We start from the raw sequence: 19,223 nt of genomic DNA on the forward strand, positions 1-19,223 counted from the left end.
GAAAATGAGAATCTCTCAATCTCTTTTGTCCCATCTTTTGAAGAAAATTTTTCCGTCATAAGAAATATGAAACCCAATAAGTCTTCGGGACCATATGGCTTTCCAATTAGTTTTTTCAAGAATAATTGGGAAACAATTGACCCTTAAGTCATCCTTACTGTCCAAGAATTATTTTAAACAAAATTAACGAATCCAGACCTAAATAAAACTCATCTTTTCCTGATTCATAAGGTTAAACACCCAAAAGATCCACGGAAATTTATACCAACTGGTCTCTGTAACGCAATTTATAAAGTTACCACAGAAATCTTAACAAATGGGATAAAACCTCTATTGGAGAAAATTATTTCACCCTTTCAATCTGCCTTCCCTAGAAAAATCTCTGATAACATCATCGTTACCTATGAAATAATTCATTCTTTTAAAAAGAAAAAAGCTAAGACTGGTGGTTTAGAAGTAAAATTTGACATGTCAAAAGCTTTTGACAGAGTCAATGGGCAATTTTTTCTAAAAACCTTTGGCTTTAGCTCAGGTGTTTGTTCCCTCATAGAACAATGTATCTCTACCTCATACATAGTTGTTCTTCTTAATGGATCACCAGGAGAATTCTAAAAACCATCTAGGGGTATTGGGCAAGGAGATCCTTTGCCTCCATACATTTTCATAATATGTATGGAAGTCTTCTCCAGACTTTTACTCACTTAGGAAAATAAAATATTCTTCACGAAGTCAAGATAACCCCAAAAAGCACATCAATCTCTCATCTCCTTTTGTTGACGAATGTATGCTTTTTGTTAAGGAAAACCTAATAGAATGTAAAAACATGTTAAATACAATTAATCTTTTCAGGCAAGCCTCGAGAGAACTGATTAACTTTGACAAGTCAGGTGACTTTTTCGGTAAAAAAGTTCATCCTAAACACCAAAGAATAACGTCAGAATTACTTAAGATGTAAAAAAAAAAACAATCTTAAAGACTCATATTTAGGGGCTCCTTTGTTCATAGACAAATCCATGATAAAAGAAAACCTTTTCCTTTATCCTAAAAAATAGGGAACATAAATCCAAGGGATGAAAGAGTAAAGTTCTGCCTCAAACTAGTAAAATGGTATTAAATAAATCTGTCTTGTCTAATATCAACATTTCAGATGGGATGTTTCATTCTACCAAAAAAAGATTTCTAACAAAGTAAATGCTTTCCAAGAGACTTTTGATGGGGCATTGAACCAAATGCCCAAGGTTATTACCCACAGGCTTGACCAAGCTTGTGTAAACCCATAAGCAAAAGAATAATTAGGTTTTAGAGATGCGCACAAATTTAATTTAGCTCTGATAGCTAAGATAGATTGGAGATTGTTGAAAGAGCCCAATTCTCTCTGGGAAAAAAACTCTTAATCCTAAATACTTCAGAAATAAATCTCCCCTTAGAGTTAAGCCTCCAGACAAACATTCTTGTATTGGAAATACATTTGTGAAGGTATGAAATTGGTAGAACAAAATAGTATATAGAAGGTAGGAGATGGTACTAGTATAAACATCTAGGAAGATAACTGGATACCAGGATTAACAAATTCTCTGATTAATTATAGAACTTCTTCCAACGGTTCTCCATCCCTGGTATCGACTTTGATTGATTCATCTACCCAAAAATGGAATACAACGCTGATTTCATCCTCTTTTCCTAATAACATGGCATAAATTTTTTTGTAAAATAAATCTCTTCTCAGACAGAATGAATAACCGTATAATAGACAATCTGAGATGGAAATTAACCAAGACAGATAATTTACGGTAAAATTCGTGTGACAAACTTAGTGAAAATGGAATAGACTCTTCTGGTCTTGGTTTAGATGACAATTTTTGGAAATCTTTATGGAAACTAGAAATCTCCCCGGAATCAAACTTTTCTTATGGAAGTGCTTACAAAATGCTTTGTAATTCGAAACTAAAAGGCATTATACGAGACATTAATCCAAACTGCACCCAAGGCATTATAAGAGACATTAATCCAAACTGCACCTTTTGTGGTGAACACGAAGAAATTATTGAACACCTCTTCTTACACAAGAGGTTTGGGAACTAAGACTCAAATAATCCTGGGGTTGGGCTCTGACCCGTCATCGTGACGTCAGAATTTCTCAAGAACTTCAGATGCAATTTAGTGAATTTCATAGCAAATCTAGGAACTCCTGCTCAATCATTAACAATTTACTAAGGTCCTTCATTGTTCTTCTTACTAATTGGTGCATCTCCGTTATAAGATTCAAAAGCAACTATTTTCAGGAAACTAAAATCATCATCACTACCATTCACAGTACCAAAAACAACTTAAAACACATTCCAACCCTGTCTGTCTTTCTTACAGACTTACAACTTGATACCCATTACCCAATTTACAATCAACTATACCAGTACCGAAACATCACCGATTAAAACAAACATCCTTCTACCATAATCAACTTCACAAAAAAACAATAACATTACCTGTTACCCACAAAAAAGAACAAAAGCTTCACTTACCAAGATCCACCGAAAAGAAAGAACCACCAAAAGCATGTTTACCAACATCACCAGGAAATTCAAAATAACAGGAGTAAGCATAGAGGCAGTCGTCTGGGAAAAAACTTTCTAATCATAATAAAACTTTTTTCAAAATCTGAAAACTTGGCCTCCCTCTATACCTCAAAGGAGAACTTCACTAGTCCCCCTCATCGTAACTCCAGTCCTCCTCATCATCCTCATATCGTTCACTGCAGCTGCTGCCTGACGAAGCAGGGGATGTATCACTATCTCTTGATGACGAATCTTCATCATCCTCTTCATTATTGGACGCTTCAGGGAGATCTTCATCAGAATCACTGGAACAGGCAACTCGAGGGTGAATTATCACAGGATCTTTCTTCTCAACCCTGGGCTCTCCTTCATGCATGGTTCTTGCAAATATCTTGGGATTGGCTCTTTCAAACTTAAAACGCCTTCATAACTTCCAATCAAGATATTTCTCCAGCTTTCTCTTGTCCTCAGCAGCAGCATAATCTTCCTCTCTGGTATTTATTTCTTCCAATGGGTACTCAAATCCTGAATCAGATCCTTCCTCAGAGTCACTTTCAGTCGCACTGCCATACTTCGGACCTTTCTGATACCTTTCAGATCGCTCCTCTGCCTTCCGATCAACTTGTGCAAGATGATGTGGTAACCACGCACAATAGAGCGATTCAGTTTCCTCTTCTTCTCTTCTCTTCTTCTCTTCCTCTTCTCTTTATCGTTGTGCCTCTTCACTTGCACGCCTGTTTATCTCAGATTGAATTTCATCCCTCATCCTCATTAAATCATCCATGGAAGTGAAAGAGCTTGAGTTTTGGCTAATTGGTATTGATCAGAAACTGCAGCATTGGCCGGAATGGGGTTACTGGAACTTGCCATACTTAGAGATCCTATATCTAATTTTTTTCTTCTTCTGGTAAATTTACAAATGGCTATGCTAATTTCACACAAAACCACCCTTTTAAAGGCACAAATTCCCTCATTAACTGCCATTTATGGCCTTTGGTAATCAGTCTCGTCGCTTGGTTACTCACGCCCCTTCAAAGCCATGCGTACTCCATCCAACTTCCTCATCATAATTACCCTATAAACCCCTATTTTCAACACATAACCTCTTGATTACTCATAATTTTCCATGGAACTGCCTTCAAGTGGTGCATTGGTAGGTCACCTAATTTCTACAAAGTATTTTGGGGTCTAATTAAAATTTTGTGCTTTATGCAGACTAGAAGAATGCAACATCAGTCGAGAGGCACCATTGCGGTCTGGGGCATATCTGCCAGGTGGGTTACTAGTTCTAAAACCTCTAAGACATCTATTGAACCACAACAAACCCTTCAAATCCATCAATTTCAACCAAAATTTCCCCTCCATTCCCATCTTTACTATCCTTTCTACTCCCCCTCTTCCATTATTACCTTTGGCAATTTGTACTACCATATCTATGTCCATCTAATAAAAGGAAAACTCATTAATTATCCACCTACCACAGACTACATTAGACCTCACCACCCTCCTCTACCCCAGGAAATCCAACAATGTATTATTGGGTTTGTCCTCACTTGGATTTCTTATCATCGAACTCACGTGAACATCTCAAATTTGTTGGCATCCAAAAAGCAGGGATATGAAAGTGACATCCCTTATGATAAACCCCCACCCCAACACAGTCTTTGCAGTACACTATTAACTACTTTATACCAATTTTCTCCTGAAACCTTACCATAATAGTCAACAGTCTTCTCATTCCTTTTTTAAGGTTCAAATACATAAACAAATAAACATCTCATGCCTTTTTTTCACTCTTATTATCTGTGATCAACATCAGTACAGTACCAACAAGAGATTCTTTTCTCTACAACTGTATTTTATAATTGTTACTTGGAACACTGATCTCAATCGAACTTCTTTCATATATACCCATATCTCTTACCTGATGGAAATCCCAAACTCAATAGAAAACACTCAAAACTTGGACCAAGATATTCAAACCCTTTCTGCCCAAATGGTTGAGAAATTAACTTTACCATCTACACTTGCCAAACCAGTTTTCATTGACAAAAAAGTTGTTCTAGCTGAAGCTGATAGCAACTGGAAATGGTGTATGGAGGGATATGTATGCTGTGAAACTTTGATTCCAACTTATTCAATCCATTTTACATATGCAATAATTGGCCTTTATCTCAACATCCTACTATCACCACCTTTAATGGTCAGCGAAACAAAGTTCTTATTTGTTAACTATCGTAAGAGGACTTTAACAGTTGCAACTCCCAGAAACCTTGGTTCGTTTGTGGCTACCTAATGGTGTTAAAAGTAGTACCGGTTCAAGGATGTCCTGCTAACCATCAACTCTTGTTTGATGAAGAAATTTTACGGTTCATTTTGTGCAACATCCCAAACGAATGCACAGAATTTGAGGATCTCCAAAAACTTAATCTCAGCATGGGGGAACTCAGCTCAAAATCCTTTTGGTAAACATCCTCTAATGAAGAATGTTAAAGTGTGCATTAGAATCCCAGTACAGAAAGATTTACCAACAGGTATCCCTCTCTTCACAAGTGGTAGAACTCAACCATTCCTGATTGAATGTAGACACATCATAGTTCCAAGATATTTCTGCACCTCTTGTCGCATCTTTGATTATAAAGATCAAAACTTTCCTGCTTGGAAATTAAAGCAGAAAAAGATCAAAGAATTTGATGCTACTAGAAGCAAGTATGTTCTCCCAGCTGTCTCAAGGCTAATGATTCCCCCTAAAACGGTAACCAAGCAAGTAGACTCTCCCTCTGATGCCATTACAGATACCATCATGCAACAAACTGAGACGGTACCAGAAATACAAATTGAATCTCCTACTATTGAAATGTATAACAAAGGAAAAGCTAAGGATATTGATCAGAGAATGGAAAATACTATTCAGAAGGTTTTATCAAACACTTTCCAGATGGGTCCTCTTGTAAACAGATCCACTACTCTGAAGATCTTTGATGTTGGTCCTGTTCAACAACAATCGACTCAATTGGAGAATGGCTTACCAATCATTCTCAAACAGGTCACCGATCAAAATGTTACTATTGAAGCTTCTATTTCTGGTTCCGAGCCAACCCCTAGTGGTCTGATTCGTACTACCAACTTATCAAGAAGGTTCAAGACTTTTGTTGTCCCAAATACCAACCCAATCATCACTAGAGGAGCATTTAACTCTACTAAACATGATGCTCTAGCAAATCTCAAAAGAAAGATTAATCCCAGGGATGATTTGAGGAAACGTACAAGAGATAATTCTAGTTTGGCTAGCATAGTGGTTATCCCTGATGAACATGTCACTACTGAACCTGATTATGCTCAATTGTGTCCTCCAATTACCAAATTGGGAGATTTACCAGCCATTGACCTCTCTACATGTTCTCTCAATACCCAACCAGTGCTTAATTCTTTTGGGAGCTATAATGTACCTGCTGACAGTTCCCCAAACAACAATGGTGTCCGCAATAATTCTCTTCTCAATGCTGCTACTTCTAGTCTCGATTCCTCCCAAAATGCTTCTCAAAGTGGTGATGATACTAGTGCTTCTCTTGGTGGTGGATCTGACTCTACCACTCTGGTAAATCAACCTCGACCAACCCCTTTAATTGATATTGCTAATAATACTACAAACCCTTTCCCTGTTAATAACATCAACCTGATTGCTTGGAACATTGGAGGATTTGGAAAGAAATCTGCTAATAAGGAACTTAGTCTATTGTGTAGGAATGTCAACCCAGACATTATTTTTCTCTCTGAAACAAAAATGAACAAAGATATGGCAGCCAGAAAACTTAAAAATATGGGTTACCCTTGTACCTTTAACATCCTTAGTGTTGGTAGAAGTGGTGGTCTTGTTCTTGCCTGGAAGAAGGAAGTTCATCTCAACATTGTTTTATCTAGTATGAGGGGTATCTATGTTACATCTACTGACATCATTCACTCTAAGACCTGTCATATCCATTTCATATATGGTGAACCCAGTAGTAGTCTTACACAAGCCTTTTGGGAACAACAATGTCAACAATCTAATGCTCTCTTAGATGAACCTGTTTTCTTCATAGGAGATTTTAATGTCCTCTTAGGTACTGAAGATAAAAATGGTGGCCTAGAAGTTGATGATCCTGACTTTGAAAACCTTAGAAATTTTTGTTCTGTATTTAACTTGCATGATCCTGGTTTCTCTGGATCTAGGTTTACTTGGTCCAATATGCAACAAGGTCCTGATTTAATTCTTGAAAGATTAGATAGATGTCTAATAAACCAAACTGCTGAAGATCTTTGTCCTAAACTTTGTGTCAACAATCTCCCTAGGGACTCTTCTGATCATTTCCCAATGCATATAGGTTTTAATTATGAGGATGTTTGTATTCCTAAACCTTTTCATTTTATGGCTATGTGGATTGAGGATCCTGCTTGCAGAGATATTATTGCTAACTCTTGGTCTGTCAATGTGGTAGGCTCCCCTGCCTATAAGCTCAAAGCTAAACTGTTGAGTACTAAGAAAGGTCTAAGAGATTGGAATAAGTCCTCTTTTGGTAATATTCAAACCAGTATATCTACCATTAGAAAAGACTTAGATGATCTCCAACTTTCTAAACCAACTGATACAAATAATACTGCTAGACTCAAAGCTAGACTTGAGTACCTTTTATAATTTAGAAGAGTTATGTTGGAAAGATAAATCTAGGGAGGTCTGGCTCATGGAAGGTGATAGAAATTCACCCTATTTCCATAGAGTAACTCTCTTTAAGATAAAAAGAAATGCCATCAGTTGGATTAAGAACTCCTTGAATACTACTCAAACTGATAGAGATAGTATTGGAAATTCTTTCATAGACTATTTCAAAAGCCTTTATTTTTCCCACCCTCAACAGTTTCAGGATGAAATCCTTGCTGACCTTCCTAATAAATTTTCTGCTGAGGACAATGCATTGTTAAATATGCTTCTTACTCCAGAGGAAATTAAGAATGTTGTTTTCCAAATGGGGGGGAAGGCTCCTGGACCAGATGGTTTTACTGGTCTTTTTTATCAAAAATATTGGGATATTGTGGGTGATAATGTCATTGATATGACACAAACCTGCTTCAGAATAGGGCATATATCTAAGGTCTTTAACCATACCAATATTGCTCTCATTCCTAAAGTCCCTCTTGCTGAACTGGTTACTCAATACAGACCAATAGGGCTCTGTAACTTTATCTATAAAATTCTTTCTAAGACTCTGGCTAAAAGACTCAAACCTTTTATAAACAATATAATTTCCCAAAATCAAAGTGCCTTTATTCCTAAGAGGAGTATTTCTGATAATATTCTGCTTGCCAATGAGGCCATATATGTTGTCAACCATAATGACAAAGTTGAAGGCATGGCTGCCATCAAACTTGACATGTCTAAAGCTTATGATAAGCTTGAACGGGATTTTCTAGAAAAGGTTTTAACTAAAATGGGTTTGTCTAACCACTGGGTCAAACTCATAAACCAGTGTATGTCTATTGTCTCCTATTATGTCCTTCTTAATGGGAGCCCTACTAGTTTTTTCCAGACTGAAAGAGGTCTTAGACAGGGAGACCCCCTATCTCCCTATCTTTACATCATTTGCTCTGAAGCTCTATCTTCCTACATTGATAGTCTTCAAAAAAAGGGTATTTTAGAAGGCATCAAAGTTTGTAAAGATGCTCCTGAAATGACTCACCTTTTGTTTGCTGATGATTCTCTCTTATTTTCTAAAGTTACTACTCAGAATTTTCAAGTCATTAAAGACTATCTTCAAAAGTACTGTCTAGCCTCTGGGCAAGAAATAAATTTTGAAAAATCTGGCATTTTTTTTAGAAGGAAGATTCCACATACGAAAACTCTTTTAGCCAGTATACTAGAAATTTCCAGCAGGGATTTAGGAGAAAAATATCTTGGCACTCCCACAGTGTTTCAAGCTTCTAAAATCCAAACTCACATGGGTATTCTCCAAGCTGTTGATGCCAGAATCTATATCTGGCTTCATAAGCTCCTATCCCAAGCTGCTATGACTACTCTTATTAAGCACATTGGCCAGACTATCCCCCTTTTTCAAATGGGAGATTTTCTTATCCCTAAGCATCTTTGTAAACAAATGGACTCTTACCTCTGAAATTCTGGTGGGGGGAAACCTTAGACCCAAAAGATAGAAAGCTGCATCTGCTTGGTTGGGACATTTTATGCTCCCCTAAAGCTGAGGGTGGTTTGGGTTTTAGGAAGGCTGAATTAAATAATTAGGCTATGCTGGCTAGAAATGCCTGGAGAATCCTGGAAAATCCTAATTGCTTATCGGCCACTGTCCTTAAGGCAATATACTTCCCAAGAACTGATTTCTTGAATGCCAAGTGTACTGGTAAGTACTCTTGGACTTGAAAGTGTCTTCATGTCATAAAGGAACTAATCAAGCCTTTCATCTCTTGGATTGTTGGGGATGGTCAATTTATTGACCCATGGTGTGATAAATGGATACCTACTTTGGGTTCTGCTACACCCAACCCTCTTGTTCCTCCTGATCCTAGTATTAAAATGTCTTATTTTATTGATCTTCAATCTAGAAGTTGGGATGTGTCTAGACTTAACACCCACTTTGATAATGCTTATGTTCAGAAGATTATCTCTATTCCCTTAAGCCAGCTCTGCACTCCTGATAGGAGGGCTTGGGATCTTTCAAAGAATGACAATTTTTCTTCTAAATCTGCCTACTTGGGTCTCAAAGGTCTTAGGCCTTCCCCTTGTAAAAACCTTTGGAAGCGTATTTGGAAAGTGAGAGTTCCTTACATAATTCAAGTTTTTTTTATGGAGAGCAGCCAGAAATGCTTTTCCCTTCAGAAGTATCCTTCACACTAGAATGCGCATGCATAGTGTGGATTGTCCTAGGTATTCTGATCCTCAGGAAACTAGTATGCATGCTCTGATCACTTGTCCCTTTGCTAGCAGAGTCTAGTTCATCTCTGATTTCAACATAAACACTCATTTTTTTCAAAATAAGTCTTTTATTGATTGGCTTCTTTTCAAAATAAGTCAATCTAAACTCCCTGAGGATGATCAATGTCTTTTTGTGGCTATTTTGTGGTCTCTTTGGACTAGTAGAAACAATCTCATCTTCCAAAACATTAAGGAAAACCATACAACTGTCCTTGCTAGATCCAGAGCTATGATCCTCACTAGGAAGACTAGTTTCCCTGTCTCTACTACTATCTCTGTCAGTATTTGTGATAAATGGATGCGTCCCTCTATTGGTTGGATTAAATGAAATACTGATGGTGTCTTTGATATTATCTCTGGAGCAAATGGTGCAGGGTATGTGATGCGAGATTTCTCAAAAAAAAACAATTTTTTGTGCATCATTAGTCTTTGAAGTCTTTTCTGCTGAGGAAGCTGAAGCAAGAGCCATCTGGACAGTACTGAAGAAAGCTTTGGAGCAACAGCTCACTCATGTCATTATAGAGAGTGATGCGAAATCCCTTATCGACAAATTTTCAGCAGGATATTTTGAACGGAATTCACGTATTGATGCTATCTTTAAGGATCCATCTCTTCTCTTCTAAATTAGTTGCATGTATTTTTAGTTTTCAACCTCGTTATTGTAATTCTGTAGCTCACGAGCTTGCTCAGTGGGCTAAAAAAAACAATTCTACTATGTACTGGTCTACCCCTCCTGTTTGGCTTCTACAACCAGTCGAGGAGGACCATTAGCCTTTTTGAAGGCCTTCGTCTAAATAAAAAAAAGAAAAAAAAAGTTTGGGAACTTGGGCCTAACAACACCAAGATAACGAATGATTTTTTAGGGACCATGGTTTTTTTGAGGGGACCATGGTTTTATCCACCTTCTCTATAGTGATAAGGGGTGTCCTAAAACGTTGAAATGACTAACCTACCCTTAACCTAATTTAATTTAAAACCAACCTAATAACCACCACCTCCTCCCACCACCACCTCCCACCACCGCCGATTACCACCACCACCACCTCTGATTATCACCACCACCAACCACCGATTACCACCACCACCGCCCACCACCGCCGATTACCACCACCACCACCTCCGGTTATCACCACCGCCAACCACCGATTACCACCACCTCCTCCTCCCACCACCACCACCGCCGCCTATTTAAGAAATGTAACAACATCAATGCAATCACAATTAAGTTTTGTTATATGATAATTTTATCGAGTATAAAAGACGCCAACCGCAGTCTGATTCTGCCATGGGGCCACTCCGAAGGTATTTTCCAACAAACCCTTCACTTTAATTTGATTTTGATTGCTTCAATCGAATAGAAATCATCAAAATAGGGTTTTAGTAGGAGTTAAGGAGCCATGTTCGGTTAGGCCGATTTTCCAAAAAACCCAAGTTTACTAACCGAACTTCTTGAAAATGAAGAACACGAAGAACAGTTCGGTTGTATTGGATTTAAAACTAAGTCATCGAACTCTCTGTTCGGTTGTTTCGCAAAAAAATTTAAAAATACAAAGTAACCGAACTCCACTCTTAGAACCGAAAAAAAAACAAATCCAGTCTAACCGAACTGTGTTGTTGTGGCCACTATCTTGAGTTCCAAAATAACCGAACTTAGCCAATAGAGTTCGGTTTTTTCGCAAAAAAAATTAAAACTACAAAGTAACCGAACTTAGCCAATAGAGTTCGGTTGATTCACAAAAAATACTTTTAACCGAACTCCTTGTATTAGAAGAACAGAAGTCCATAAGTTCGGTTCCTTCGCAAAATAAGGATATCACCGAACTTTAGTTTACGAAAATAATGAGAAGTCCGCAAGTTCGGTTTGTTCACAAAAATGTTAAGTTTTCTTTGTAACCGAACTCTACCTTTGAAACTTTGTAACCGAACTCTACCTAATTCTCCAAGAAATAAATTTCGTAGTAACCGAACGTTTGCCTAATTGCATATATGCATATATAAGCCCAGTTCGGTTGATTCGCAAAATATGTTGAAGTTTGCGAACCAACCGAACTTCTAACACTAGGTTACTTTTAACCTGCAGTTCGGTTGGGAACTTGGTTGCGTTGAAGTTTGCGAAGTAACCGACACACAAGATGTACCCAAATAAATTGTTAAGTTCAAAGTTCGGTTACCTACCATTTTATCCAAGGTAACCGAACATTACACTGTACGACCAAAACCTCCATTAACGAGCGAGTTCGGTAACCTGCATGTTTGGAAAACGTAACCGAACTACACTTTCAGGTGTGTTCGGTTACATGTTCTTAACATATGGTAACCGAACTGACCCAAATCTACATAAAAATTTTCATTTTTTTTGAAAGTTTTGAGCAATTCAACCAACATTATCTAAGTTTGAAGTACCCAAATACCCTTCCTCCGGTTGTGGTTGGTAAAATCCGTCGTTTTTCATGTTTTCCTTCTTCATCTTCTCTAACTTTACTCTCTCAATAATTCTACTTCTTTAAAAAAAACATCTGATTTTTTAATCTCACTAATTATCTTTAACTTAAATCATTTCACTAATCATTACACTAACTATTATTAACACTAACTAATCATCACCCAAAATTAATCAGGAGGGTAATTTAGGTATTAATATAAATATCCAGATAAGGGATGACCTAGATTTACTTCCAATGTCTTTACCCAAAATAAAACCATGGTTCCCCAAAAAAATCATGGTCCCCAAAAAATCGTTCAAGATAACAAGGATTGTTTTTCGGTCCCAAATAAAGTGATATCTTGAAAATTAGTTGCTACAAAAATGTAGTTTATTTGGATGTAATAAAGCTTTTCAATGGGTAACTCAGACTCCACAACAACTAGCAAAGAAATTTCAAAATACCCTAAAAAACAATGTAGATGCAGCATGGGTATCTACGCTACCTCAGACATCCTTACGTAGGCCTGTCAATATTTGTCCGAAATCCGGTATCCGTTTCCGAGTATTCGAGATCCTATAGGATTTTATCCGTTTTATCGGATATCAGATATTTCTTCCTTAACATATCGGAAACGGATTAGACCCCATCCGAAATGTTAATATCCGATATCCGATAGTATAGGAACTTATTTGTAATTTATCCTAATTTCGAGTCTAGTATCAGATATTATCGAATAAATATCGGATTTCTAAATATCCGACCGATATTCTTCCATTGACAGGCCTATCCTTACGCTTGACCAACTAGTTCATGCAGACGAAAAGCAAGCGCTTAAATCTTCGCCATAGGCTGGATCATCCATAAAAAAAACCTTAACCAACAAGGTCATGCGTACAAAAATTGGAAAGAAAGCGCCACATCCAAAATGAAATTGGTAAGAAAGCGCCACATCCAAAATGAACTCGGATACCTTAATCTAGATTTGATTCTTTCCTATAGACTATCATCCAGAACACAACATTAACCATGCAAGCAAATAAGGAAACAAGGGCCACAACTCCATAGTACTTTGATCAAAGGAAATAACTACCCTCCCACTAATTAAACAAAAACAGTAGACCAGCCACTCATCCAGATGCTAATTGTTAAGAACAGGCAGACAACATCAAATAAATTGAGTAATGAACACAACAGAAATATTTAACCAAAACTTTCACAAAATTGGTTTTGTAATTCAAATTCAACATTACTTTCCAAACTTGTCTCACTAGGTTTCCCTACCTAAACCAAAATTAGTAAAACATAAAAGAAGAGAAAAACATCGCCAGGAAACAAATATGTAGAATTTGGAACTTGAGAAGATGAGACTACATCTGGAGAGAAGCCAACTTCCTCAGTCGAATAGACTGAAACCCATATCCTGCACCAATCAAACAAATAAAAGATCAATCAGAAACTAACCAAAATAAAGTACACACTTATTAGCATCATTAACTCAGTCGAATAGACTTACATCATCAGACTCTTCTTTCTCTTCAACCTTCTCTTCCTTCTTCTGCTCTGCAGCAGCAGGTGCAGCAGCACTGCCACCACCAGATGCAGCAACAGCCATTGGAGCACCACCTCCTGAGGGGACGGAGGCCAACTTCTCCCTTCCAGATGCAATAAGTTCAGTTATGTCCTTACCCTTGACTTGAGTAAGGAGCAACTCAATTCTTGAGTCATCGCAATCAGCTCCAACTGCATGAAAAAATTTACATTACTAAATGATGTAATAACTAAAAGGTTGGAATTGGTGTAGTTGCCCAAACAATTTCAAATTTTAAATTCTATTCATTCATATTCCTAGAGAATCCTGTTTTGCACACACAGAGACTTGGATTGATAAGTGCATAAACTAAAACAATATACACTTGTAGCCGAACAAAATTCAAGCAATATATATCAACACAAATTAGCAAAACAAAAACAAAGAAGACCCAGTGATCAAAACTCTAATTGGCAGTTACCAACAAAACCTGTTTATAAGCAAATAAATACAACTTTGCATTGTTCCCACTCAGTTGTACAAACTGCCCATATTGCAGTCCCTTTGGCATACATAAATAGAATTTTAGAATAATAAAAGCATAATAACAGAGATCAAAAATCCATTACTAAAGCATGTCTAAGTTTATTTAGCATTATACCTTACAAATAAAATGTCCCCATAAGAAACACAGAAAAACAAAATCTAAACCAAACAATCAAACTTTACCGTATAAGAAATCGAAAAAATACCTAATCAAACTTTAACCTAGATTAGGTTAACAGATAGATCAAATTGAATGGCCAAAGAAATGAAAAGGGGTATACATAATCCAAGACCATTGTATTAAAAACCTATTTCATACAGCAAAGACACACATAAGATTAACAGATCGAGGAAGAAAAGAAAAGGGGTATACCTGATCCAAGGACTCCCTTGATATCCTCAGCTGTAGGTGCGGTGTTTCCACCCAAAACAAGAAGCAAGTAAGCAGCGATAACCTTCATTTCTGCTGAAAATTAACTGCAAACAACACAAATGATATCAGTTTTCCTAGCAACAACAGATACAAAGGAGAAATTGGAAGAGATGGTAAGATAATTACTTTGGGGATCTGATGATTTGCAGAAGTACGGCTACAACAACGAAGGGAGAGAACAAACGCTATTTCTAGGGTTTATATTGAGCGGCTTCAGGGAGATTTTAAAGGCCTAGGGTTTCAGTATACAAGTGTTGGATATTTCAACCCCAGGTTAATGCTAATTACAATTTACACCTCCGGTTTTGTTATTACACTTTACTTACAAGGTGCAACAACTTGTGGGGTGGAATACAGGAATGGTTTGCAGTTGCACTGCTCTGACTTCTGACGACCTGAGGAATTTTACAAATGCATTTAGAAATGCAGCAACTAATACAGTCTATATAATGCCCTCCAAAGGAATGATGACTGTCAATCCACCACGCGAAGAAGAAGACTGATGATATAAGCACTAAAATCATGCACAATGTAGCAGTTTTTATTAGTGGATCAACAATTTTTTGCTGTAACTAGTCTAAGACCGGTTGTACGTCTTAATGTTCTATATTTCTATCAGAGTTCTAGTCTCACTACAAGAGACCAAAATATTTGTTATCGTGGAAATGTGATAATCATTTGTGTCGGAGCGCTTATGATATTTGACTAGATGGCTGATGCACGTCATTAATAGAGGAATTCAACAGACTCATCAAGGTTCAAATTTTAGATCCCTGGAGATCATCAACTTCTGGTTTGCAAACAGACAGTAAAATTTCCTTGTATGTTGACAACTGATTTGTGAAATGAGAGTTCAGTAATTTCTTGTTTCTCTACAACAAACTTTCCTTCTTACAAACCAAGACGAGGAGGTTCTGTATAATTTTCTATATAGGGTTTGTGTAGACAGACTTCAATCAACTGGGGGACTATTACATCTTCTGCAATTTATGACCCTCCCAACACCCGGGAAAGTAGCCAATCTCGATAAACCATGCATCTTCTTATAAAAAACAAGAGAATCAGATGATAACTGACAAGGATTGAATTGGGAACAATTCTCAAGCACGTCTGTATTCATCTCCACAGTCACCAATAGCTCTCAGGAGATCCTCTCCTTTCTTTGTTACTTCTTGAATGCTATTCACGTCGTCATCATCAAGAGTGAGGGAAAATACAGCGTTGCAATCATTTATATGCTCTGCCAGGCCAAGCTTCACACCAACCATTGATCCAGCAACTGATTGCTGCCGTAACACAAAGCAAATAAGAAGGATATTTTCATGAGTGAAACTACTATTTCCTAAAAAGGTTTTATGGTGCTAAATAAGAAGGTGAATTTTTTTCTCAATTTACCTGATCCAGAACGTATTTCACGGCTACAGTAGGGATGGATACCCCATGTTTATTAGCTACTGTCTTTAAAGTTTGAAGCAGTGTTTGGAATAAACCCCATCCACCCCAAGCGTCCACCATCTGGAACATTAAGGATACTTTGTTATTGCAAAAAACAAATATGTACGGTTTGTAAGTGGTCAGGTAGGAGTAACGGCTTTTAAAGAGTGATATACCCTTTTGTATTTCTGAAGAGATGGGGTATTTAGAGGAGGGCCAGCAAAAGGAATCGATAAGTTGGTGTCGAGGAATTTCTCAGATAATAAACCTCCCATCACAGTTCCATACCTGTATTTATAGCCAGTTCAAATTCAGAATGAGTAAAAGGAAGAGCTAGGACATATATCAATGCATATATAAAGAGAGAGAGAGAGAGACGTTATAAGTTTTACTCCTGTGAGCTGACAAAGTTCTGCCATTTTCTGTTGAGGACGCATGTCGACAATAGAATGTTGGACCTAAAGATAACAAAAAGTTTTTCACTCAGCAATTGAGCACACATTCGATATATACAACAAATCCCTCAGGAAACCTTAGAAAACATCAACGAAATTTAAGTTGACCTGATTGCTAACGATTGGGATACCATTTTCCAAGATTATGTGCAGCCTCTCAGTATCAAAATTCGTCAAAGCCACTGTCTTGATTTTACCTGCATGTTTATCCCCAAAGGTCCGATGCAATCAAGAAATGAAAGTATATCACCCTAATACATATAATTCAAATATAATCAATCTAACCTTCTTCTTTTAGATCTGTAAGATGTTTTAAAGCATCGAGGTAGCCCGTGTTGGAGTAATCCCACCTATTCCAGTAAATGAAACATGCAATCATAATGAGAAGCTATTATGAAATTATGAGAGTGGTTATCAAGAGTAATTGAATGTTAAGGAGAAAACTAACCAATGAAACTGAAGCATATCTAAGGCTGGAACGTCCATTCTCTTCCTTGACACGTTGATGCTTTCGCGAACATATCTACTTGTCATTTTAACGGGAGGCGGTACCCATTTGGTAAGGCTGCATCAAATAATCCTTAATAAAGTAAGACGAAAGAATTTGGAGCAACATCAATCACCATTCTTGGCATCTCAATCTAATGCATCCGAACTGGCTCATCCTCTGAAGAACGCCAGCAAATCTAGTTATCAATTACGTCTTGTTTCTTTCCTGTTTTCGATGGTTCGTCAAGCAAACATTTGCATATAAAATAGCATACTCAATTAAATTAGGGCCACCCTTTATTGAGCGAGTCTCTAACAAATATTGAAGTTAACACCTTCGAGAGTCACTTGGACCATAAATGGACAAAAGTTTGGTTTACAAACTAATTGAGCACGTGGTGAGTACTCGCCTATCAAAACAAGAAGAAATACTGTACTCATTTTTATATTTGTGACGGCAAAATCCCGTGTCTGATGCAAAAACAGCTTTAAAGTTTAAACCAAGTTATGTAGAATTTTTGTATTTTATTTTTACCGGGATTCTCAACAGTATTCTCAACGGTATTATTAACGGTATTCTTACTGTAATTTTTACTCAAAAGTATAATATACAGACCATATATAAGATCGATGCTTCTTAACTAGGAAATGTCTAGACTCTCGATAAAACAAATTGCCTGTAAACACAGAAGTTATATAGAAACAGATATAGCTGCAAAGTTCGACACAGACTCTCCTTCTTGAGAACACTATTCAAGAGCGGAAATACTTACCCTTTAATCTTCTCCAACATCTCTGGTGGACGTTCCCTACGGACTTTGTTGATGAAAATTCCATATAGATCTTCTGCTGGTCCATCTATATCATAAAACATACAGAATAAGTTAAACAGGAAACAATCCCATATGTATGTATAGCTTTAACAATAGAACATGGAATAAAAAACAAAACAAACTCCATGCAATCAAAACAGAAACACAACAACATAGTAAGTGAAGCCGAGAGAGTCTAGACTCTATATACTCCATGGGTTCTTAAAATCCACAAAATTTTACTAGTAATTCTTAACCAAACAAAAGCAATAAATGAAGTATGTCAAGTAAGTTCTAACAGATATCTGCCATGTCAAAGGTTGTAAGTCCAGCATCAACGTATTTAAGCATGGCCTCCACAGCATTGTTCTCATCAATTTTGCCCCAACCTCCACTAGTCTGCCACATTCCATTAACAATTCTGCAAATCTCTAGGGAATCCTTTTTGTGCTTCACCTCAGTAACTCTTGGATTCTCAACAACAGCTTGTTCATATTTCATACATCCACGAACGAGTTTCCCCGATTTGAGACTGATTTGAGCTTGGGTTCTAACAGGATTGAAAGCAAAGTTGGAGCAGAAAACAATGGAGGCTGCCATTACTCTTACAATCTACCAACAGTGACCAATTAATGCATGAAAATCTCTAGTTTTTCCCTCCTTAAAAAGACTGAGAACAACACATCAATTCACCAAACCACCCTCCATGAATTATGTATAATTATGCTGAATATCTCTAACATATAACGTTTACGTTTTTCCTATGCCCCTTTTGTTATCTATCCATTAAACATTCCAAATGGGGATCCACGTGGTTGAACCAGACGCTGACACGTAATTTCACATTTACTCCTTCCCTAAAAAATTAGCGAAGAACTGGACCAATAGAAAAACACAGCCTCTATTCAGTGAACAAAAATAAAATTGAAGAGGAGAAACATAAAAAGAAGCTAATTAATTTAGGGTTAGGGTGTTGGACTCACAGTGATCCGCCAAATCAAAAGTGGAAAGACCAGAATCGGCATATCGAAGCATAGCTTCAACTGCATCGTCCCTATCGATTTTCCCCCAACCACCGCTAGTTTGCCACATGCCATTCAAAACTCTGCAAATTTCTAATAAATCGTTGCCGTTTTTCACTACTGTGACTCGTTCTTTCTCTCCTGTTTGGACGCATCGAATCGAAGTCGAGTTCACTGGGTGTAACTTAGAACCTGTATATGGGGTTTGAGTCGGTTTATTTGGTTTCATATTGGTGAAGAAATGGTGGTTTACACAGGTCGCCATTTTGGCGGGAGAGAAGCGAGTGGGAAATTGGGGGTAATGAAGGTAGGATAAGGTATTATCGATTTGGCTCCCACACGAACTGGAAGGGGCAATGCTGCAAATGACTTATATATCCCTGATACGTCCTAAGAACCACAAACACCAGACCAGATACGGGCAGGATAAAACCTTGCAGCCATTGTACGTGTCACATGCCCATTTAATCGCCTAAAATTTTCATGGGACATGACCGGCAGTGATTGTGGTTCAGTGAATCATCTTCACCCACAATCGCTCAGCCTTGCATACTTGCATCAAAGTACG

General features: G+C 37.4%; 2 protein-coding genes across 3 annotated transcripts; both read right to left on the bottom strand.

The window, feature by feature from the left end:
- Positions 1-13,078: 13,078 nt before the first annotated feature.
- On the bottom strand, positions 13,079-14,711 carry LOC113307879 (60S acidic ribosomal protein P2-2-like). Its single transcript, XM_026556345.1, has 4 exons — positions 14,570-14,711; positions 14,384-14,487; positions 13,450-13,676; positions 13,079-13,356 (listed from the first exon to the last, which is right to left on the bottom strand). The coding sequence occupies exons 2-4, from the start codon at positions 14,469-14,471 to the stop codon at positions 13,330-13,332; spliced, it is 342 nt and encodes a 113-aa protein (XP_026412130.1). The 5' UTR covers positions 14,472-14,487; positions 14,570-14,711; the 3' UTR covers positions 13,079-13,329.
- Positions 14,712-15,241: 530 nt separating this feature from the next.
- On the bottom strand, positions 15,242-18,986 carry LOC113310671 (flagellar radial spoke protein 5-like). Of its 2 annotated transcripts, none has more exons than XM_026559412.1 (9): positions 18,617-18,986; positions 17,595-17,679; positions 16,781-16,897; positions 16,618-16,682; positions 16,441-16,529; positions 16,256-16,335; positions 16,054-16,165; positions 15,839-15,958; positions 15,242-15,729 (listed from the first exon to the last, which is right to left on the bottom strand). In XM_026559412.1, exons 1-9 carry the CDS (start codon positions 18,918-18,920, stop codon positions 15,544-15,546), a joined length of 1,158 nt encoding a protein of 385 aa, XP_026415197.1. In that variant the 5' UTR covers positions 18,921-18,986; the 3' UTR covers positions 15,242-15,543. The 2 variants fall into 2 exon arrangements, with proteins under 2 accessions (XP_026415197.1, XP_026415198.1); XM_026559413.1 differs by lacking the exon at positions 18,617-18,986 and adding an exon at positions 17,933-18,386.
- Between the last annotated feature and the right edge of the window lie 237 nt (positions 18,987-19,223).

Source organism: Papaver somniferum, chromosome 9, assembly GCF_003573695.1.
Source record: "Papaver somniferum cultivar HN1 chromosome 9, ASM357369v1, whole genome shotgun sequence".
Taxonomy (NCBI): Eukaryota; Viridiplantae; Streptophyta; class Magnoliopsida; order Ranunculales; family Papaveraceae; genus Papaver; species Papaver somniferum.